The sequence below is a fragment of the Protopterus annectens genome, chromosome 1.part1 (genome assembly GCF_019279795.1).
Source record: "Protopterus annectens isolate FY-2018-M chromosome 1.part1, PAN1.0, whole genome shotgun sequence".
In the NCBI taxonomy this organism is placed as follows: domain Eukaryota; kingdom Metazoa; phylum Chordata; order Ceratodontiformes; family Protopteridae; genus Protopterus; species Protopterus annectens.
Genome location: NC_056726.1, coordinates 922523934 through 922548933, shown reverse-complemented (window position 1 = coordinate 922548933; position 25000 = coordinate 922523934). Strand labels below are relative to the sequence as shown.

General features: G+C 41.5%; 1 protein-coding gene across 1 annotated transcript in view; it reads left to right on the top strand.

Annotated features, from left to right (window-relative positions):
* NPR2 (natriuretic peptide receptor 2) overlaps positions 1–25000 on the top strand; it is a 2072492-nt gene that overhangs the window by 396241 nt on the left and 1651251 nt on the right. Inside the window, exon 2 of the mRNA XM_044078984.1 lies at positions 3579–3775. Coding sequence (XP_043934919.1) covers positions 3579–3775 — 197 coding nt within the window. The remainder of the gene's footprint in view (positions 1–3578; positions 3776–25000) is intronic.

The following is a 25000-nucleotide window of genomic DNA, read 5'->3' as shown; positions in this document are numbered from 1 at the left end:
CATGTAGTAGCTTTCTCCTCTTGTTGTAGAGTTTGTTTATGGCTGAGTCCACCAGACCGGCCTGCCTTTGGTGGAAAGGGTCTTGATTTTATTAGGGATTGCTTGATCCATACATTCCTGGAGGTGCTCGAGAAGGCATTTGTAAGGGTTTCAGCAGCGTGGGTTGTGGTTTCCACTGGCTCGGGGCCTTGAAGGATACCACTCCAGTCTTAAGAAGTGTGAAGTTTGCTTTTGAGAAGTTCTTCACTGTAGTCTTTTGCTGGGGTGGGGCGGGATGTGGATCTCCAGTGAGATTAATTTATGGTCTGATCTCACCAATGAGGGATATACTTCTGGTGTGGAGCATTTTGTCCCCATGTTTGTGATGATCAGGTCTAGTATATTTTCTCCTCTTGTGGGAATGGTGACTAGTTGTTCCATAGCATTTGAGTTTATGAACTCAAGGAACCTTTGGGCTAGGGTGTTGGGGCTTGAGTAATGTTCCCAGTCTATGCTTGGGTAGTTGAAGTCACCCAATATGATGGTGTTTGGAGAGACATTCATACTCTCCAGTGTCTTCAGGAAGGCTGTGTGGGTTTCCTGAGTTTGAGAAGGTGGTCTGTAGCATGTTACAAACTGTAGGACAGTTTTACCTATGGTTAATTGAACCTGGATGGTCTCCGATGCTTGCCACTAACCTGGAGGTGTGGGTATCCTTTATGAATATGGATACTCCCTCCTTTGTGGTTTGGTCCGATTTTGGGGCGAACGCATGCTATGAGGTATAACCTGATAGTGCTGGGGTGCTCTCAGGAGCCTTGAACCAGGTTTCAGTCACAGCACAGACATCGATGTTCTCCATACTGAGGAGGGCTTCGAGGGTGCATCTTGAGGTTTAGACTTCTGGCATTGAGCAGTATTACCCTTAGTTTTTCTCCATTTTTGTTTTCTAGGCGGTAGGTTTATCATTTGAGCCTTGCCTAAAAAGGCACTATGGGGTGGCAAGAGCCTTTGCCAATATCCGAAGCCCAGGGTGACAGGTGCAAGCTGTCCTCATGGCAGCATGGCTTGTCAAGCATGTCATCCCAGGCAGACAGACATTGATCCCCTTAGAATGACACCAGTAATTAAGCCAATTATTAAAGCTGATCATTTTGTCTCTGTATTGTGGCATCATTCTTGGTGAGAGTAGGATACTGCTCAGGGTCAGGGTCATACCGGCCTGGGCTACATAATCTGAGAGCTCCTCTATGTCTCTTTTCATGTAGTCCAGGGAGGTATGTCTCAGGTCGTTCACACCGGCATGGACAATGACTGAGTCATACTTGTACTTGCTGTGGAGTGACCTGAGTGCTTGTGTTATGTGGCATAAAATGTGGCATAAAAATCATGCATAAAATGTTTCTTTCTTTTGTTCAGTTGATTTCATAACCAGCCAGAGTAGCCATTGACAAAGGAGTTCTTCTTTCTCATCTTGAATGTGGGCTCCCGATTTTTGGTTCTGCCTCCAAGAAAAACATTGGCACACTTCAGAGTATCTCTAACAGTATCTGCAGATTCATTACAAACCCACCTCTTTGTGAGCATCACTGTTTAACTCTAGAAAAAGCCAAATGGCTATCTATAAAACAAATGTCTGATTTTAAGATCCCAACTCTGCAAACTACTCCATCTCCTCACAATTACTCCTCTTGCAGTTAGACTTCCAAGAAAAAAACTTCCTTATACAACCTGAGACATTACTCACGAGCCACACCAACTCTCATTTCTTCTATAACTAAACTCAACAGTAACAGATGTGCTTTCTCTTGTTAAGCACCTAATCTTTGGCAAGCTCTCTCCATCAACATCATGGAAATCCAACACTTATTCCAATTTCAGAATTCAACTCAAAAAGCATTTCTTCATCCAAGCCAAATATTCATGCTTCAACATAGGACATATCACCTAACTGAGTCTCTTCTTCTCTCTCAAAATTCACTGAAGATTGACCTACTTTAACAACCAATGTGCGTATTGGACATTACACATGGCTTGATTGTTCATCGTGCAATGCTTATTCACTGGAATGCATATATGCACAGTTTTTCTGTGTAATTAGTTCAAACTATTATGTTATTGCTTACATTTCTGTAGTTTTAGTTTGAAATGTTTTGTATTTCACCCAGGCTGAGCCCGAAATTGGTCAATATTGATCAGTGCACTACCCCAATAAACAAAAATAAATAAATTGAGTTTTACCATTTATGGTCAGTTGAGTGAATGCTGATGTAGTGGTTTTGTGATTTTATTACATATAATGATGCATGCTTGGCAGCATACAACTATTTATATATCTATATATGATTCTAACACAAAAGGTTGAGCACTCGAAAGAGAGAACCTGAAATGGTAGAAAAAGAGAAAATTACAAACCCTTGAATGATTACTAAGTATGAAACACTGAACATTGAATACCTCTCTCTCACTAAAAAAGCTCTTTGTCAGTAAACTCTGCTGTATCATCTTAACCATATGTGTTTACCCTAACCCTAACTCCATATATCATCGCATTGCTAAAACCTGTTCCCTAACAGCACCACTTCAGAAGACAAAAGGACACACAACACTAAACATGCACAACACTGAATCTATCCACTTACCTGACCATTACTCTAACCATAAGCTGAGAACACTTGCAAATACAGATCATCTACCATAGCAAAGTCTTGCACATCTTCCCAAACACCACTTTATAGTTCAAGCAATGTTTTTCCTGCACACTCCTACTTACCTACACAATATAATACTAAATTTAAGTATATGTGATTCATACAAATGAACATTTCAATTATTTCTGCATTTGTAAATATTCTCCTTTTACAAAACTTTTCAATCAAATTGAATCAAGTTGGATGACACAGTGCTGCAGCAGTAGCGTTGTCACCTCACAGCAAGAGGTTCTCCGGTTCGATTTTTGGCTAGAGTGCCTTCTGTGTGGAGTCTGCATGTCCTCCCTGCATTTGTGTGGGTTTCTTCCGGGTGCTCTGATTTCCTCCCACATCACAAAAACATGCGTCTAGAGCGTTTCTCCCCAGGCCTCTGCTGAAAATTGGCTTCAGTCCAAGTCGGACTTTCCCAGTAAATAAATATTAAAAATAAAAAAAAAATAGTATTCAACCTTTTGAATTACAACCATTTATGAGTATATATGCATGATTATAGAATCTATGGTGGATGAGCATAACCAATTGTGTATGTGTGTGCCTGTCTGTATGCATTTGTTCGCATCTGTGTTTATTGTCAAGGCACATCTTCTTGCCTTTTATTGTAGGTCATCTGTTATGTAACAGATTGCCAGTTGTGGTAGTTTCAGCTGTCACCGTAATAAAACTATAGGTTTTGCAGTGACAAATGTATTCATCAGCTACAGTCATTACAGACAGGCAAACAACAAAAATAATGCAGTAATAAGCTGGTGATATGTTTATTTACTTATTTCCTGCTCTTCATTATATGAGAAAACTTAGTCTTATTATCAAAATAAGAATTTATTTACTTCTTTTATTTTAACATTTCTCTGTTTTGTTTTTTTCTCTCTGTCTCTCTATTTATCCCAGTTGTATACATATGTCTGCCTTTGGATATTCTCTACAACATCATGGATCTAGCACACAAACAAGGACTAACCAATGGAGACTACACTTTTATCTACTTGGATCTATATGGAGAAAGCTTAAGACCAGACACCTTTAAAGAACCAAACTTGCCTTGGAAAGAAAACAATTCTAAAGACATCCGGAAGGAGGCCTTTAAGGTAATGACTTAGTTCTGTGTTACTGGTTGTAGTTTTGTAGTTGTAGTAATCTTATCTGCTGTTCCTTTGGATGCTGCACTTACATTCAGTGCCTTGTATTTTGTCTTTTACTGCCCATCACCTGTCACTATAAGACATGCTGACCATTTAAAATCATTGACTTGTGGATACATAAGACCATAATATTTTGGTGGCATTTCTAAAAGGAGGACAGCAGTGGTTGTCTAACAAGCAGCTTGCTATATGTCAATCTGACAAAAATACACATCTGAAAAAAATTTGTTGTCTTAAAAGTTTAATATTTTAATAATTGGTAAACTTTGGAAAGTATTTTAATGTATTTTGCATTAGAGCTTAGAAGTGTTTTTATTAGAGGTATTTTATCACATGGGTTTGAGTAACAACTTATTTAAGTGTTTCCATGATGTTCACTTTTGTCTTGTATGATAAAAAGATGAACGCATTTAACTGGTTAAATTGTGGGATCTATAGTTCCCCCGTGTCTTGGTTATTGCAATTCTGGACTTTTTTCTGTGTCTTTATCCCTCTGTATTTTGTAGTCGAAGACCATTGTGTCTTCCTGTTATAGAACTTGATCCTATTCATTGTTATTGTTGGAGGGCTCATCCCACACACCATACATGCAAGAGTTGATTCAAAAGGCTTGCCATGCAGGCAGTCATGGGGGCATTTGTGCCTCTATCTATGCCCACTCAACTACATGCTGCTTGGAGACAGCACCCTCATCCCAGTGGTCTGAGACTGTAGCTTCACATTCCTATGTTTATGCCTGTTTGTACATGTGCTTCAGAATGGAATTTAACTCAGCCCAGGCTGGGCCAGTGACCTATATGGAACAAATGTCCTCTCAACAACTTATGTCATCCAGAGTGAGGGCTATGGGTGCTTTTTCTGTGTATGCCTTACACCTGCTCCTGATTTGTTGAGGCAAGCATCATTATTGCCATGGAGGTGCACTATGCCTTGTCCATGCAGAAGCATGCTGTGATACATATGCCTTTAAAAACTACCATTAATGTCTGAACATTGCCAGACTCACATCTTTAGTATTAGCTAATTTCATTGTCATGCAAGCCTCTGCCTATGAAGTGGTAGACAGCCAATCTGAATGTACCCCCATCCCTTCAGAAGGAGTAAGCCAGCATCAGCTACTCAGTCTCCCTCCCCAGCTCCCATTCCTAGGTCTTCCATCTCCAGAGACACAAATCAAACTCAGGTTACCTGGATATGAGTCTGAACTTTATGCCTGTACCTCACATCACCAAACTGTAATCTGGGGTTTTAGCTAACACATTACATGCATGAGAAGTAACATTTACTCAGTGGTTAAGCACACAAATGGTTTCTGCATGATTTCTGAAAGGAAATATTGACAAGATGAGTCAAACAATTTTTCCTCAAACCAAACCAACAGGAAAATGCCAACATCAGAGTACTTTATTCCATTAAAATATCTCAGTACAAGACTGCAGTAAATACTAGTATGTATTCTAATTCAGCTGTAAGAGGATAGGATACTGGACATTGACACTGGCACACCACAAGGAAGAATTATTTTCTCTAATTCCTGAAAGTTTCTAGCAATATCTAAATAAAAGAAAGCTACTATGGAACTTATCTCCTGACATTTGGATATAGCTGTGTGTAGTAATAGCATAATTAATATATTCAAAGTTAAATTCACATATGGAGATTCATTAGAACAGTTGTATAAGCTGAAAAAATAGAAAGCTGCACCTGCAATATTTGTATAAGTTCCAGCTTTCATTTCAAGCTCTACGCAATGCCTTTAACCTTTTAATAATTTATGACATTAACTACATTTTGACTAAATTTATAATCTCTTCTTACATATTCAAATTCATTTAATGAAAAATGACATTAGTTTAGCAAAAAGTGGCATTATATGAAGCACTAGCAGATTCATTGTTAAATCATTCTTTCTGTGCTTGTGCTAGAGTCTGGCTTCACATGAACGCTGAGTTGAGCAGTAGGAGAATGTTTAATGATAAAGTGAACTGAACAATAAGGGATTGATGTATATGGTTATTCGATTTGTTATCAATAGCCTAAATTTCTTGGATGTGAAATGTAACTTTTCTTATTGTAACTGTCTCAGGATGGTTGGGGTTAGTTTATTGCAGGTGCTTTAATGCTATCTCTGAGGCTGCAAAACTGTAGAAAAGATGAAACGAGTTCCATTTTTTTTTCTTTTTCACTTGTCTTTTTTCTATATGTCTTTGTAATAGTTTTCCTTAGCTGCAGCAATCTTAAACTGGATGCTATTTGTTGAGTTCAACTGAAGCTGAAATCCATGATTGCTGTTTTTCATAGAAATTATTCCTTTTCATTTGTAAGGTTTCCTGTCTCATTTATGTTTATATGACTATAAAGTTAGCATATACATGTTTGGAGAAGAATGTGTCCTAAGGTTGGGAGGTGTCTCTATGGTTAGGTGTTTTGCCTACTACAAAAGGTGCAGGGTTGAGTTCTCTCCAAGGATAATTGGCTAAGCTTAAAATGGCTTGCAAGGGCAGTTAGCTTAGTACTAACCTATGAAACCTATAATGGCGGGTGCCCCTGCAGAAAAAGGTTTAATCTGATGGTGTTAATCTTCGTTCCATTCATCACTGATGGGTTTGGTTCCAAGCCCTCGGAACCGAGTCAGCCTTTTTACCAATTTTGCACCAGCCAAAAAACTCTCGAGCTATGTTTTTATGCAGAATACCCTTCTTCCTGTTACTGCAGATCTCGTTTGCTACATAGCCATAAAACTGCGTTTCATCCACGCTCTCAGCTAAGGGGAACTTTATTTGATATTTGTGTGGAAAACTTTTGAGATCTTCATTTTTTATCAAGCAAATAGTATTTCTAGTCTGTTTTCTTCTGACAGACCTTGTTTTTTCCCTTCTATTCTCTACCCGGTGTTACCATTGGTAAACTTTCAAGTACCATTGTTGGCAGAACCTTTCCTCTCTTACCCTTGTGGTATTCCTTCAATACCACAGTTAGAATTTTTCTTTCCTGTGTAGCCTGTCAGGACTGGTTTTTAGTAAGGTGTTTCTGTTTTCTCTCTTACATATCACTGTACTGGTACAATTGTGACTTTTTTGAACAGTGTTTGACTTATTTGTCCTGACTGGTTATACTGCTGACCTGTGGCGTCTCTCTATCAAGATGTCGGATAAGAAAGGTACTTCAGGTTTTAAGCATTGTGCTTCATGTAATGGCAAGTTACCTAATAGTGATTCTCACGATGATTATGTATACTGTCTGGGGTGGCACACTTTCGGTGCAGCCTCCTTGTGACATTTGTCAGAGTTTCAGTCAATGCACTCTTAATGAGCACAAAAATAAACTAATACTGAAAGGGTTACTTAAGTTTCCCTTTCAGAGGCCATTTCTGTGATGGAGGTCTCAACCCCTCCTACTAAAGACAAAAAGAGGTCCCACTTGGTTCCCTCCTCACCATCGGGTGATCAGGTTAAGCTTGTCAAATCAAAGGTCCCAAAGTTGTCTTCAGAGCATAAATCTGCCTCTACGGCTCCGTCTTCCTTGGCTCTGAGCATCTTAAAACCTTTTATACCGGTGCCAGTTTTGGCACCGGTCCTGCCTCCAGCACAGATTATAGAATCCACCACGCCTATTTCAACTTTGGCACCTGTGGCTACTTCGGCTCAGGGCACACCTTTGCTAACTTCGTCAGTTACAATTTTGGAACAGACCGTTTTGGCTCCAAGTGCCACTTTGGCACTAAGCGTTTTACTGACAAAACTTGATTTGACCCCATTACTCCTGGTCTCAAAATTTGACACATCGGTGCTGGAAGACCTTGCACCACAGACCCAATACTCCCCTTTCATATATCCATTTCTGGGCCAGGTGTATAGCCCATTCATTGAATGTCCTGACTCCCACTCTAGAGTATCCACTAGATCCACTAAGAGCCTGTCGGAAGACGATGTGGTGCATCTTGTGGACCAGCTTTTGGCAGCCAGGAGGATACACACACTTTCTAAGACCCATCCGCCTGCAGGACTTTGGTTGGTTTCCTCCACTGACTATGTCTTATACTCCTCCTTCAACCATTTCAGTTCCGAAACCTTCTACTCCAACATCCTTCTCGGAACCCATTACCTCGGCACCTATAGTGCACCTCACTCCGGCTCTGAGTCCATCCCTTTGGTCTTTTGTTCCTGCTAAACCAGTCCTTCCTCAATCTGGGGATTGGGGGGTGGGTGCTTCGACCCAGGGCATGGAGTCTTTCTCCTCTGTTCCATCCTCAGTGCCAGTAGCCACTTCCACACCGATCCTGCTTGAGGCTCCATCCATGGGGGTGGGTTCATTGGAGCAGGGTGTGACCCCGGTCCCGAGGATGTCTTTCTCAGTTCCGGGCTCCCATCCCTCTTTGGGCAGACTTGCTTTTCATGTGGTGGACAGGGCTCTTGCTTCTGAAAGCACTCCTTTGATGTTGGAACCCCAGTTTTCACCCCTGAGCTACAGCTGCGACAGACCACCCCCTAGGACACCGGACAGAGAAGCCTCAGAACACCCCTGTTCAGGCTACCTGCTCTTCTGAGTCCTCCTAAGAGACCCCCACTGAGGAGCCCCCTCGAAAGAAGACATGCAAGAGGAAACACGTGGACTCACTCGAGGTGTTCTTAAAGGAGGACATGGATTATGATTATGGTGAAGGATCCCCTCGGTCACCTCCTGATGATGCCTCCTTCAGAGATATCCTGTAAATGCTAAAACAGAGAGGTGACTGGAAGCCCACTAACCCTTCATCTGAGGAGTCTGTGTTCCTGCAGACTTTTTGTGCCCAGCCTTCTACCTCTTGGGTGACCCCACCTGCTGATGAGCTCATCCAGCTCATTGTGCAGCATGCTTTTAAGAACCCTGATTCCTTTGAGGCGATCCCTCGGAGACCTGACAAAATTCTTTCCCCTCCAGAGGAGAACCCGCATTGGTCCAAAGGGTTACCAGTCGATGCTATGGTGATGGCGGCGGCCACGAAAAAGGACTTGGCTGAAGAAAGTCCCACTGTCCACCCACCCAACACAGAGTCCCGGGCGGTGGACAGCCTTGGGAAGCGAGTTTTTGCATCAGGGACCTTTACTATATGGTCCCTGAACTGTTTGGCATATTTTATGAGGCTCCAGAGGGACTTGATCTCTGAACTTTCTGGGACACACGCAGGACAGATGTTCTTCGTGTTTCACTGTTGCAGTCATCACATTTGGGTTATCTGCTTGCAGTAGCCCTCAGTCGGCCTGATTATCAAAGTCTTGGGTCCAGCGTCGGTTGCTGTCTCATCTTCTGTGACGTCAGGTAGTCAGGGGTATAAAGCATGCAGCCAATGCCATTACATCAGTCTTTCTTGGCGTGCGGTACTCGAAGCAGAAGTTTGCAAGTGCCAGTCGTCCGACTCCTGAAATTTTCGTTTTCGAGTTTCAGAACCAAAGTCTTCAACTAAAGCTAAGTACCCTATTGGGGAAACTTTTTCTTGCTCTAAACCGATGTCAGTAAAAGTCAATAATTGTATTTCTTGTGGAAAGCAAATACCTCACAAAGATTTTCATTCGTACTGTATTCCTTGCCTAGGCCCAGACCATGATGTACCTTGCTGTCGGTTTTGTGCCTTATTTAAACAACAAACTATTCATCGTCGGTATATTTACGCTTATAAATATTTTGGTACTTGATTCAATTATCCAGATATGCCTTCTGTAAGCCACCCAACTACCAGCATTCCAAAAAAACGCAAAGATAAAGACAGAGACAGGTCACCTAGGTCCAAAGCTGCCGACGACGCTTCTCCTAAGCTATATGCCAGTTCGCCGGTACTCAGTGAGGCACTTTCGCAGCCCCTGATACCCGCTACTTCAGATTCGTAGGCCTCTACTGAGACCCATTCGGAGTCCGGTATGCCGCAAGATGCTTCAACTGTGGAACCTGCGGATGTCTCTACCTTGGATGGGTCCAGAGCCGCTGTGCAGGCACCGGCTTCTGAGGTTGTATTCAGGCCTACTGACTTGCATATTAAACCGATGCCATCATCCTCTTCAAGGCCTAAAACTCGAACCATGCCTAGAAAACCAATGCCCAGACTACATGGTCAGGCCTCTATGCCTAAAAAACAAATGATAAGAATGGCTGAAGACCTTATTACTTTAATCAGGGGAGGCCAACCTTCCCCCTCTAAGAGACCTAAGACTGAATTTGCTTATAATACTTCTGATCAGGATTCTGAAATTTCTGTTTCCTCTGATGACCAGGATTTATCCTTATCTACCTATGAGGATTCTGATGCAGATGACTCTATTCTCTCTGCTTCCCCCCAGAGGATTTCTCTTTTGGTGAAACCTTGCATACTCTTAGGGAGCATTTTTGCTGGGAAAGCCAGGATTACTCTGATTCTAAAAAGATGCTTAGGGATTTCTTACTTCTGCCTCAACACCGGCCTCTAGCTATCCCTCCTGTACTAGACATTGTTGATGATGCCTTCTCGGAATCTAGCTTGGCCCCTGACTCTTTACCTCCTGCTCCCAGAAAATCTGATAGATATTACAGGATTCCTGACTCTTACAAGTTCCTTTTCAAAAATCTTACTGCAGATCCTGAGACTATTTCACAGGGACCCAAGGGCATTAAGGCTACTACTGCCAAAAATCCTACACCCTCTGATAGAGATTCCAGGGCGCTGGATAGATAAGGTAAGAAGGTATACACTTTTGCAACCTTGGCCATTATGGCCTAAACTGCTAGTTTCATTTGTTAAAGTATCAGCAGCGTATTATTGGATTGCTTAAACAAAAAATGATGTTGATGCCTGACTGTGCTGAAAATAAGGATTTACAGGATTTAATGCATTCTGCTGAACTAGTTGGAAAACATACTTTGCAATGTGGTTTTGATTCACTAGAGGCATCTTGCAGGGCTGGTGTCACTGGGTCTGTACTTACAAGGCATGTTTGGCTTAAGGACCAATCCTTGCCAGACCATGTTAAAGCTAAATTGTTGGATGCTGCTTTAAATCAGGACCACCTGTTTGGCAATAAAGCTGAAGAAGTACTTAAAAAGATGGAGAAAAAAGCTAAATCTATGCAAACTGGTAAAGATTTCCTACAAGTACAGCCTCCGAGATTTAGTAGGCATTAGCCCTCTACGAATTGGTCCTTTCCTGACACTTCCAGGCCTTCTCAGTCCAAACCCAGAATCAGCAGAACACCCAGGCTTCAGCCCCAGGATACGCACAGAACTAAGCAGTGGGGAGCTCCCACTTCCAAATCAGGGAGTAGTAAGACTCCCCCCTATGGTAAGCTGTCTCAATGACTTAACTTTAAAACTTCCAAGCACTTCTCAACTGACTGCTCCTTTAGGGGGAAAGATTCCTCTGCTGGCAAAAAACTGGGAACTCATTACCCAGGATAAATGGGTTTTAAATATAGTTTCCCAAGGATACAAATTTCACTTCCATACATTACCAACCCCAAACGGTTGGCCAGATCTACCCCCAAATCAGTGGGCAGAGGCTCAAAAGCAAATACTCTCTCTCTTAAGCATAAGGGCTATTCAAACTGTACCAGAAGAGGAAAAGGGACAAGGTTTCTACTCAAGACTTTTCCTGGTACCCAGAAAAGACAACTCATGATGTCCTATCCTGGACCTTTCTATTCTAAACACCTTTTTGGTGATCCCAAGATTCAAGATGCTAACTATTCACCAGTTGCTTCCTTTGCTAGGTAAGGATGCCTGGTTGGCAACACTGGATTTAAAGGAGCCTACCTACACATCCCAATCAGGGAATCTTGCAGAAGTTTCCTATGCTTCAAAGCAGGCTACATGCACTGTCAGTTCTCTGCACTGCCCTTTGGCTTATCTACTGCACCCAGGGTATTCACAAAGTGCCTAGCTCCAGTCATTGCATTTTGCAGGCAAAGAAATATTCAGATATACCCGTACCTGGATGATTGTCTAATTCAGGCAGAAAGCCAGGCCATACTTTTGAATCATCTGGAAATTGTACAAAAGGTACTAACTTGTCTGGGGTACACCATAAATGAAATGAAATCACATCTTGTACCCTGTCAACAAATTATATTCCTGGGAGCAAGCTGAAACACAACTTCCCAGATGGCTTTCCTCACACCAGAGAAACAAATTCATTTGACAACTTACTGCAAACTAATGGCCATCTGCAAGGCAAATACTGCAAGCCTTGGGGTTCATGGCCTCCTGCATTCTCCTAATTCCATATGCAAGTCTGCGTATGAGGAAACTGCAATGGTATCTAAAAAGCCTATGGTGTCAACATTCGCAGGATCTAGAAGCAAAGACTCCTATCATACCTTGCCTAAAATTAGAATTCCTTTGGTGGGCTGAGGCCTGCCACCAAAACAGGGGACTACCATTCACTCTACCCCCTGCCACCCAAACCCTAACCACAGATGCATCAGACTATGCATGGGGGGCTCACCTGGCAGGGAAGTGCATTCAGAGAAAATGGAACCCAAGTCAAATGCACCTGCATATCAATCAAAAATAAATATTAGCTGTGCAGAATGCTCTGACAGCCTTCAAGGACCACATTCTTCCAGGACAATTAATGGTAAAGACAGACAACACCACTGTTATGTGGTACATAAACAAGCAGGGGGTACCCATTCATACCCCCTCTGCAGACTAGCCATGGCTTTGTGGAACACAGCCTTGATCTGCCAAGTACATCTACAGGCTCAATTCCTGCCAGGAAAACTAAATACACTGGCAGACGAATTAAACAGAAATCACATGGACCCACACGAGTGGAAACTGGAACCAAAGACTTTCAACATGTTGATAAACAAATGGGGGATCCCAGATATAGACCTATTTGCCTCCCCCCAGAACTACCAGTTGGACAAATTCTGCCCAAGGACTCCCCACAAACAAGCCTGGAAAGTGGATGCCCTGCCCTTCAGGTGGAAAAATCTAAGTTTATGCCTTTCCTTCTCTGCCTCTCCTCTCCAAAATACTACTACTAAAGATCAAACAGGACAAACCAAGGATGATACTGATTGCACCAGACTGGCCACACCAACACTGGTACCTCCTCTTGTGCAGTGCGTCATTGCTGGCTCCATGGCACCTGCCTCAGACCCCTACCCTGCTGTTACAGCAGGAGGGCCAGATTCTGCATCCTCAGTTTCAAACCCTGAACCTGGCAGCCTGGTTAATTACCTAACCTCTCCGTTACCATCCCTCAGTAAACAAGTGTTGGATGTCATTTTGGAGGCAAGGAGGCCTAGTAATAGAAAATCTTATGCTGAAAAATGGAAAAGATTCTGTGCCTGGAACCAAACTCAAGGGATGGGCACAGCAGCGGCCAATTTACCTCAGATTCTTCAATACGTAACTGAGATGCTTCACAAGGGCCTTTCTTTTTCCTCCATCAAAATTCATGCCTCAGCCATTTCAGCTCATTTCAACACAGAGCCACCCCTCTTCTCTCATCCACTGCTCAAGAAGTTCCTCATAGGGGCAAAAAACTTAAGACCACCCAGGAGAGCCCCAACTCCTGCCTGGGACCTTAAATTTGTATTGGAAAACTTACTCTCCCTCCTTTTCAGAAAGCTGCAAGTGCAGATTTAAAATTCCTTTCTTGGAAAACAGCCTTCCTTTTAGCAATCACTTCAGCATGAAGTGTATCTGAATTACAGGCCCTTACGGCAGTGGAGCCTTTCATCATCTTTCATGTGGACAGGGTGTCCCTCAGGACCAATCCCTCCTTCATGCCCAAGATAGTATCCAGTGTGGCTCTTAATCAGTCCATTCATTTGCCAACCTTCTTTTGTAATCCAGAGAACAAGGGGGAACAGATACTGCACTCTTTAGATGTTCATAGGTTCATAGGTTCATACTAGGCTATCTGCCCTAGGGCATTTATAAGCCTAGCCAGAGTGTGTATGGCTTTCGCCACCCATTTTAAATTTATTTTGCTATGCTTTTTTCGAGGAGATACTGTATGTGCCTCTTGTCTACACACAGAACAGTGATAAACCCAACTCGGCTACATCTCCCATCCACTATCAAGATTCCTCTTGAAGAGAGTCAATGAGGGACTCCCCCTAACCTGACTGGGGATTTTATTCCAGGAGTGAGGAGCTTCTGGGGTTGAATCTGTCCCCTCCAGTCATGTCCTATTTATTTCAGTGCTGAGGTTTAAGTCCCTCGAAGCGCATGATTCGATGGGATTTCTTTTTTCTGAGGTGCAGCATGTCCATTAATTCCGGTCAGGCTTTTATTGGCACATAACACAGATTGAACAGGCACAGATGAACAGCCAGTTTTAACCAGAGAGTTTTTTTTGAGTTTTTAAGCCTGCATCCTCTTTTGCTCTTGTGAGCCTTGGTTGGCCTTGTTTTTGGCAGGTGTCAGGTTGCTGCAGGTATCCCAAAAGGGGGCATTGTAAGTAATCAACTATGGGCCTGATGAGTACTCAAGTAAAAGATGAGGATCCTAATCTGAGAGGCTAGATGAATCTTTCATGATTAGATGTATATATATTTAAATGTTTTTCTAAAACATGTGGCCAAATTTTTTTGAGAGATTGCTATCAATCAACTTGGGTCCCCAGGTCCCAATTTACTTTTCTTGGGTTAATGGATTACCACCTGTGCACAGACAACTTAGATTTTACTTGAACAGGACTAAACCTCAAAGGAAATCTGAACAATTGCTGGTGGCATTTGCTGCAGGGGCAGAGGGAAAGGCCATTTCAAAGCAAACCATTTCTAAATGGGTAGGCCATTGCATTCATTTCTGCTATATGCACAATGGAAAACCTATCCCACAGGGGATAAGACCACACTCATCCAGGGCTGCATCTACCTCTACAGCCTTTCTCAGAGGTGTCCCTACCAGGGACATCCTAGAAGCTGCTAGCTGGAGTTCTGTTCATACTTTCACCAAGCATTGCCATTTGCCAATTTTCTCTAAATCCATAGCTGGCTTTGCCACTGCAGTCTTGTAGGGCTTTATAGCTGGTCCTAATGCTATCTAAATTCCTCCTCCCATCCTTAGCTTTGGGAGTTTACCCAAATGTGATGACTGCAACAGTGAAACACGAAGAACATAGTACAGTGGTGTACACTTACCATAATTGTAGATGTTAGAGTGTATTCACTGTTGCAGTCCTGGTTACCCTCCCTCCAGCCCCCTGACTTCTTTTGGCTGTACCTCTATTCTCCTTTACTATGCTTAAAAGCTTTTTGGTGTATTTGCTTTTTTGTTGGAGGTATAACCTTACATATATATATTACATTGCTTCCCATTAGGGGGGCACCTGCCATCCTGGGCAAGAAAAACTGATGTAATGGCGTCGGCTGCTTTATACCCCTGACTACCTGACGTCATGGAAGATGAGACAGCAACTGATGCAGGACCCAAGACTTCGATAATCAGGCCGACTGAGGGCTACTGCAAGCAGATAACCCAAATGTGATGACTGCAACAGAGAATACACTTGAACATCTACATTTATGGTAAGTGTACACAACTGTACTTTGTCTGATGAGGTCAAGGACAAAGTGGCCTTGCAGCTCACAACCCTGGAATCGAGATCCAACTTGTGTATGAGGTTGCTTTCACATGGGACCAAAGGGGTGACCAGAGCAGCAGGTTCTAACATTGCCATGAGGCGTCCATGCCTGGATGTGCATTTGTGACCTCACAGACCCCTTCAAGTCTTCCTTTTTGAATGATCCCATCGAAGCATCGTCCCTTTTTGGCTCCAAAGTGAAGGACATGCTAGACAGGTGTGAGCAAGATGGAAAGACCCTGTCTGCCATAGGCCTACAGGTTTCCAATCCTGTAATCCAGGAATCAGAGGAGTGGGAAAATGTGGCACAAAAAAATCTCTGGGTCCTTTCCATGCCACATGTGTTGATGATACCCCCAGGGGCAGAGGGGGTAACAATTCTGGAAGATGCCCCTACAGAGGCAGAGGGTGTCCTCATAACCAAGGCTCCAGGGACTCCTTCTCTGGACAGCCTTAACCAGTGCTCCTGAGGAGTAGCCCAATTGCTTACCTCTGGAAGCAGTCGGGGGTCGTTTCTCTCTGCACCAGGCTGCCTGGCAGTCTGTTACCACCAATTGTTGTGTGCAGAGTATCATCACCAGAGGTTACAACATTCTCCTTTCATTTAAAAACCAAATCTTCCGATAAAGCTTACTGACATTCCACCCAGTCAAAGGGAAGCAGCAGCTTCAGAGATAATAAAGCTGTCTCAAAAAAGAATCATCCAACCAATCCCACCAGACTAATGCGGATTCGAATTTTACTCAGGATCCTTTTTGGTGCCAAAAAAATACCAGGGGACTTCTGACACATTTTAGATCTCAGCAGCTTAAACAAGTTTGTCACCCAAACCAAATTCCGGATGGTCACGGTTCAGTCCATTCTCCCCTTTTTGAGAGAAGACGATTAGATGTGCTTGATTGTTCTCCGGGATGTGTATTACCATATCAAGATGGACAAATGCTCCAGGAGTCTGCTTTGCTTCCGGCTAGGGGCCAGTCATTATCAATTTTGTGCCCTGCCGTTCAGTCTCTCTATAGCCCAAGAGTGTTCACAAAATGCATGGCAGTGGTCACAGTTCACTTGAGACTACAAGGATTCCGGGTGTTTCCATATTTGGATGACTGGCACCTCACTGCCCCCACACAGTATCTTTTGGTAACAGCACTACATTATACTCTGTCTGGCAAAATATTTGGGAATAATGATACATTGGGAGAAATCAAACCTTTCTCCTACAGAACAAATAAACTAATTGGAGCAGTGTTCAGTACCCAGGCCTGTCTAGTATCACTCCCAAATCACAGACTCCAGCTCTGAGTGATATTCTGTCACACAAAAGTTTCAGCAAAGGAAGTTCTTCAGGCCCTGGGTTCTATGGCAGCTTTGATTCCAATAGTGCTTCAAGTGAAGCTACATATGCAGATCCTGCAGTGGCTCCTTCTTTGTCAGTGGTTCCCCAACTATCACCCCTTCTGTTACCAGATTTGAATAACCAACTCCTGCAAACAGGACCTCCTTTGGTGGATGAGGGTAGACACAGTAAGTCACCCATTTCAATCCCCTCAGCCTAGAGCCATTGTGACCATGGATGCTTCCCTGATCGGGTGGTGGGGGGGGGGGCCATTTCCAGAGGAAGACAGTCCAAGCACTTGGTCCACATCAGAGGCCCACCAGCATATCAGTGTTCTGGAACTGAGAGCAGTGCTGTTAGTGCTGCAGGCCTTTCATTCAGCTCTTCTTTCTGGGACAATAGCAATTCAGTCAGACAATATGTCAGTGGTCTGGTATATGTCAGCAAGCAAGGAGGAACCATGTCCTACCCCTTATGTCGAGAAGCCATGAGAATTTGGCAATGGGCGATAGCTTCCAACCACTTTCTGATAGCAATACATATCCCGGGGAGCTCCAATGTAATTGCAGACAAACTGAGCAGATGCATCCTCCTGCCTCACGAGTGTCCCCTCAACCCTGAAGTGGTGACAGAAATCTTCAGCCATTGGGGCCAGCCTTGGTGCAATCTTTTTGCCTCTCCTTTGAACAAGAAGTGCAACAGCTATTTTGCCCATCTTCCCCCAGAGGGGGAGTCCCCGAGGGACGCTGTAATCCATGACTGGCCCACGGGACTTCTTTACACCTATCTTCCCATTCCCCTGATTCCACAATTTCTAAAGAAAGCTCTTCAGTTGAGATGCAAGGCGATCCTCATAGCTCCATTCTGGCCCTAACAAGTTTGGTTCCCCTTCCTTCAGCCTCACCTAGTATACCTGCTGTGGAATCTGGACCCTCTTCCAGATCTGATTACTCAACCCCAAGGGTTGAGCCACTCAAATCTGTCCAGTCTCAAGCTGACAGCTTGGTTTCTCCACTTCCATTAGTTGCCAAGCAAGCTAAACTCTCCTCACTTGTTCGAGACATCATGCTGGCCTCTCATAAACCATCCACCAGAAAACTATATCAGGATAAATGGAAAAGGTTCTCTATCTAGTCTAAGGATAACATGCTAGACCTTTATTCGGCTCCAGTAACTGCTGTACTTCAATGCTTGGCTAAGTTTTTGATAATGGAGCCTCTGCCTCTACTGTACAGGTACACCTAGCGGCAATTTCTTATTTCCACAATGGTATAGCTGGCACCCCTCTTATCTGTTTATGTCTATGCAAGGCCTTCCTCAAGGGAACCTCTCATATCAGACCTCCTGTCAGACAGCCTGTGGAACCATGGAGCCTCGGTTTAGTTCTTCATAGCAGGTTCAAAAGGTTTTTGAGTCAAAAACTGAAGTGTGACCTAAAGTTTTTGTTATGGAAATCTTTGTTCTTGGTAGCCATCACATGTGCCAGAAAGGTCTCAGAGCTGCAGGCATTGTGTATCAAGAGGTCCTATCTGGTCTTCCATAAAGACAGAGTATCACTTCGGACAAATCCACCTTCCTTCCCAAAGTTGTTTCTGAATTCTCCATTAATCAGACCATTGACCTACCAGTGTTCTTTCTGTATTTTTCCAATAGAGGAGAGTACTGCCTTCACTCATTGGATGTACATAGACAACTGAGATTTTACCTAGACAGGACTAAACCTATCCATAAGGCTGAACAGCTTTTCATCTCCTTTTCTGGGCGCAGAATGGGAGATGCTGTTTCCAAGGTTACATTATTGAAATGGCTAAGGGACTGCATACGCTTCATCTATTCCCTCAATAACAAACCTATGCCAAAAGTTAAAGCTCCCTCCACTAGATCTATGGCAACATCTGTAGCTTTCCATTCCAGGGCTTCCACGTATGACATCTGTGCAGCAACTACTTGGGCTAATCCTCATACCTTTATCAATCATTACAAATTGGACTTGGTCTCTAGAGGGAGAGCTGCCTTTGGTTCAGTGGTGCTCAGGAATGTTCTTCCATAAGGGCCGCCCATGGACCTCAAGGTAGCTTGGGATTCTGTCCCATCAGTGATGAATGGAAAGAAGATTAACAACATCAGATAAAGAAGCTATGTCTTACCATAATGTTCCATCTGTGTTGTTCATCTGCTTTCATTCATCACTTCCCACCCTCCTCCCCCCTCCAAAGGCTCCTTGGGATGCTTTGGATCCAAGTGGTGTCCTAGGGTATTTGCACAGAAGTGGCCCCGGCTTTACTTCTGTTTCTCTAGCAAACTCAATCTGACTTAACAGGGAGAAGGGTATTCTGGGTAGAAACTTAGCTCAAGAGTTATTTGGCTGGCATGAACCTGGTAAAAAGGCCAGCTTTGTTCTGAGGGCCTGGAACCAAATCCATCAGTGATAAATGAAAGAAGATGAACAACACAGATGGAATGTTATGGTAAGACACAACTTCTTTTTTTTTCGCTTTTTATCTGAATGAGGATATGGCCAGTTGTTTTCTTTCTGTTACAATGGTTATGGCTGGTTATTTTTGTTTGGTCTTAACCTTTTTCATATATATTTCAATAAGTCATAGGGGAAGCCTGTACAACTTTGCAAATGCTATGGTTACATATTGGTGCAACCCACCTTCAAATAATGATGGTTTGAATTGTTGACTATGAAGATCTGCATGGGATTTTAATGTTTTCTTAATGTTTTATTTACAGTTTTTCATTTTGATTTACAGAGTTGTGATATTTCATTATAGGTCTGATAAATAGGTGGGAGAAGAAGTAAAAAGTGTCCTCGAAAACCATTATGTGATTTTATTTGTACTGTGTGGCTTATAAGTTTCTCTACTGCACAATTTTCATTCTGAATGGGTTTTAATTTAAATGCATGAAAATTTAGATTTTGTGACTGTTTAGAGCACTGAATATGTTCAGTTGACCCAGAGAAAGTGATTTTGTACCTGTTGAGCATACTAGCTGTGTGCTCATAAAGTATGGAGACTCACATATTAATCTTTTTATTAATAACCATATTCAAGAAGGCTGTTCCCATGTTACTGTTTTGGTAATCATCTTAAAAAAGGAGGCATTGAAAATGTACTATGTAAATGTCAGCCTGTGCAAAACTCAGAAGCATCTACCCATGAGAACACATCACACTTGTAACCTACAAGACATCTTTAATCACTTAATGAACCTCAGAAATACCAAGAATTGCACAGAGCTTATCTCTGATGATCTTATCCTCTCAGACTTTGAAAATAGAGCTACATCCTAGCAGATAAATTCATCCCCAACTACTTTTCTATGTTACCTGTAAATTTCCCTGTGCAAAATGTACACTTTGTACCACCAACACCCCCCCCCCCCTCCAGAAATACTAAAAGTGCTGGAAGCGGTTAAACATTCAAAATCTATATGTCTCAATAACATACTGGATTGTTTTCTGGTTACTATGTCCACTGGATACAATACCAGAGGTCTAGGGTATAGCTGTAGTAGTATCCCTTTTCACAATGTAGCCCCTCCACAGACCTTGACCTCTATAGGATTATAGCATCAACAGCTCTCATCAACAAGAAACAGTGTCCCTATATTCTTTGAAACCTGTTCAAGAGGGCCTAAAGTTAGATCTTGTTAGATGTTGGTAACTCCATTCAAACAGCTTACCTTGACCTACCAAAAGCATTTGACACTATATATCATGTTGGAATCATTGTCAATCTAGTTTGATTGCAAACCTAGATGTTCAAGTGGGCCTAATATGTATAAACACACACTGTTGGAATCACAGTCTAAAACAGAATATCAAAAAATAAAGCACTGTACAGTTTGGGAATCAGGAACTCTTGCACACCTATCACATAAGTAATTCCTGAAAAAGGGGTGGTGGTATCATTATGGATATGCATAGTATGTCCAAAAATGTTGCAGCATTTGACTGATGGAACATATTTCAGTAGTGTTTCCATTAATGAAGAGCACATTGGAAAAATTGGAAGGAGTATTATATGACATTTGCTTGGAAAGTTATTTTGATGAAGATTTTGTTGAATATTTTGAGGGTTGACAGGCCCATCATAGCTAGTATCTTTGAGATCCCTAAATATCAAAAATCTCCATTAGATCCTCCTTTGATTCCTATTGTGGCAGCATATTACATATGCTACAAAACAGGCTAATAAGCAGATTAATAAAGTCACTCTTTAAGATGGAACTGATGAAGTTTAGGTGAAAGTGTTTTCTTAAATATAGTTCTATAGTGGTAGCTCATGATGTGTTGGCATGGTTCATTTGTTAAAAATAAAAATAAAAACCTTGTCACTAAGAATGAGGTACCACAGGCTGTTGAGATGGTAAACCCTCACTGGTCTTTCAGAAATATTCAAATAAAGGACTAACCTGTAAGCCTTGGGACTGGCTCCTTGTTTTCCATCTCCCAGATTTTCCTTCAGTCAACTCCCCTTGACCTTCCCAACATTGTCTGTAACTGCCTTTAAATAACTGACCTATTAAGTGTAATGTACTAGAACAAGAACGCTCGTCTGTCTACCTACTTAACAGAATAAACTATAAGAAACTTTAGTAAGGCATCTTTATTCCTCCCACTGGTAAGGTATCAGAGAGAAAGTCTCACAGATCTGATAGCTAAAGTAGTTTTATTTGGACTAATCCTTTGTATTCTGTTTTTTGCTAGCCCTGGCACCCTCTGGGTCACAGGTGGTATACCAGACTTGACTTGAACCTTCTGGTTTACCTCTGTTTTCTATGTAGTGAAAGGACAACTGATAATGGAACCTTTAGTAAAATATGTTATTACAATGTTAAAGAATTTCTTCGCTGACAAAATAAATGTACTGAGGGACTCTGGCATTTTTTTATTTGTAGTAGGCAGGGTTAAATATATAGATTCAACATTTCTTGCTGTTGTGGATGTCCAAGATTTATTGTTCGTACATGAATTGAGAATGCATTGGTTTCAGGAAGCATTGCTTAAGGGAACCAACTTACTGCAAACAATTATTTTGGTTACTGTGCAACTTATGGAATTAGTTCTATTGAACAACTATGTTTTATTTTGAAACTGACTATTACAAACAGATTACAGAGGTGGCTATTGGAGCTGTGGCTACCCTGGTTTTTGCAAACATTGTATTGTGATGGTGGGAAATCCTATATATTTTTAAATCTGACTACTATCACCACATGCTTACTTACTAGTGTTGTTTGGATGACATGGTTTTTATTTGGCAAGGTTCTGCAGAGGAGCTTAATGACTTTTTGGGTTAATTAAACAGTTCAGCCTTTTTTAACATGTCAAAAAAGAGTTTAGTCATACTAAAATTAGTTGTTTTGATGTTATGATAGTTAAAAACAAGGACAGAAGTGCATATGTCTCCACAATTTTTCATGAGGAAACATTTTCTAATAGTTTCTACATTACAAGAGCAAATATCCAGGCTGGCAGAGTAATAGGCTAGATGATTTATCTATTCCACCTGGTATCCAATGATCAAGTCTTTTTGAGTGACTTTCAGGTATTGGGAGCTTTGTTTATTGATAGTGGTACTAAACAGAATTAATAGAGCAGTCTAAGGATGAGATATTGGTTAGTAGGTAAACAAAATATATATACCCCTGAAGAGGTTACCTGGTACTTTGAAAACAAATTGGGGGAAGTATAACAACAAAAAACTTTGCATGGCCATGGTTTGTAATTACAATTAAATGGCTAGATGATCTGTGGAGTCCAAGTACTGGGATTTGGTATTTGACCCTATGGGATTAAAAGGAGTGCTTTGAGAAAAAACATTAAATTGTTTGCAAAAGGGGAATGAATTTAAAACAGATTTTTGAGAGGGTTCTGGATGGTGGTTCACAGGGAAGTGTTAGAGTAATGAAGAAATGTGGAAGTTGTGCCCAGTGTAGGTTTATAGTGGGGGGGGGGGATTGGATTATTGTTTCCTGTTATCACAGGGTCATTGCACCTAAGGGTGAAGGAAGACCTCACTGCCATATTGTGTGTGGTGTATTGTGCTATATATGTGCCTTGTCCTACATTTTATGTAGGGAAAAGTCTAAATTTCCTCAGGAAAAAAAGTCTACAAGCATGTGTGTGCAATGAAGAAGAAGGGTGAGATAAATGCATTGTACAAACATTCTAATAAATGTGCTAATTTTAACAGATTTGTATTTTTTATACTGGAAAATGTTAGTCCAACCATTAGGGGTGGTAAATGGGAAGTGTGGTTGGAGTCAATGAGATTGCATTGGCAATTGTTGCTGGATGCTACTACCCCATCTGGTTTAAATGACAAGGTTTCTTTATCTAGTCTGTTACAGATGACAAGGAACAATCTTTAATGTTTTTTTAGGTTTATGTTGTTCAGTATGTTTTGTGATATTAATATTCTTGCAAAGATATTTAGGGAATATTTTCAGAAAACATTTTATATACAGATATACACACTAATTTAATTAAACATATATTTCAGATATTTGCAAACTGAGTGATTAATTACTTGTTAATTATCTTATTTGTTACATAAAGTGAGTGAATCTTTCACAGTTTTGATGACGTTTCGAGATTTGAAGGGAACAAAAGTGATTAACTGTTTATTTAATGTCCTGCGGTTTTATCCAAGTTGCTGCATTTCTTTTGTTTTCCATTTTTTGGTTTTATAAGTGATACCCCCCTTAAAAAGATATTGTCATTAAAGTCCTAGGTCTTCTTTATGGGTAATGAACCATCATTTGGCCACCAGGTTTCCACTGTCATTAGGAAAGCCTTCTGCCTCACATAGGTCATTACTAAGGGCAACTACTCCTAGTCCAAAGAAGTTAACATCCTCCTCTACTCATCCCTTGTCAGACCTACACTAGAATGCATTTGGCTGTTCAGCATATAGCTGCCTGAGAAACTAACCCAGCTTGGGGAAAACACAAAGGGTTTCCCTGCCAAAAAATAACAAATAAGAACTCTTAAGTTAGCCAGAACGTCTTAAAGCCCTGTCTTCCTCCTCTGTTCTTCTGCTCCTACAGGCTAAGTGATGATCTATGCCTGATGTGTAAAGCTATTAATGGCTCAGTCCTGCTTGATCTACTGCATATTTACATAATCCAATATGTGATCAAGAGACCTCAACCTACATTGCAGCATAAATAAGACTTGTTGATGTAACAGATATATTTCTGAAATAAATTATACACCTCTGAAACAAGCTCCTGCCTTTGGTAAAACAAAGCATGTTTCTGATTATCTTCAAAATCTAATGTAAATGAATGGATGGAAAACCACAGTTTTATTGCATCCCTAACCATCATGTCCATTATGGACAGAGGAAGCAGTAGTGGGGTGTACCAATGGGACTGTAATAGGTATGCTTTAAATGACCCAGTTGGTCTATTGCCTAGTGGCAACCCATAATCCTTAGGCATCTTCATATGGACAAAGAGGCGAGAACAAATCAGGAGACTTTTTGACCACATTTGCAACCAACAAGGAGAAACTTTTGCATTTTTCATGAATTTATTATAATTTCTTACTGAGGATGGGTTATACATTTAAAATGAAAGTATTTTCATCATGGCTACTGCATATATTTTTGTAAATTACAATGCACATTGCACACTCATAGCTGAAGAAGTTTCCATTGTTAAATTAAAAAACATTCCATGGATAAGGCTGTTGTGTTTTTTCATTAAGCCCTGGCAAACATGTTTGTTTTGATTTGGCTGTCCCACTTCTCATTCAGTGTATAAACATTGTACGGTACACATTTACAGACCAGTGCAGTAGAGCTGTGTTTGCTTCTGTTTCTTACTAATACTTGCATTATAGTTACATTTTTTGTTTATAAATATGCACTCCATTTTGATGGTCTCCACGGGTAATAGCCATCAGAATACAGTACTGAAGAAAAGTATTTGAAGGCCCATATTAAGTCATGAAGTAATACACTGTATAAAACATGGTCATGCCTAAGTTTCAGTACTTCTTTTGAGCAGATAGTCTTTGCATTTACATACCCTATAGCCATTCTCTGTATCTTGTAAAATTGTTTGGGTCAGTTTATTTTCAAGTTGAAAAATTGTATGAATAAATGTCTGTTTGCATAAAAAAGTTTGTTTTTTTTAAATAATGTTATTATATGCAGGGGTTATTAATACATTTATTTCACAAGGAAGAAATAGCTTTTTTTCTCTCTGCAGCATGCATACAATCATATTTGTAGATATGTTTGTGTGTGCAGTATGCAGACCTAGC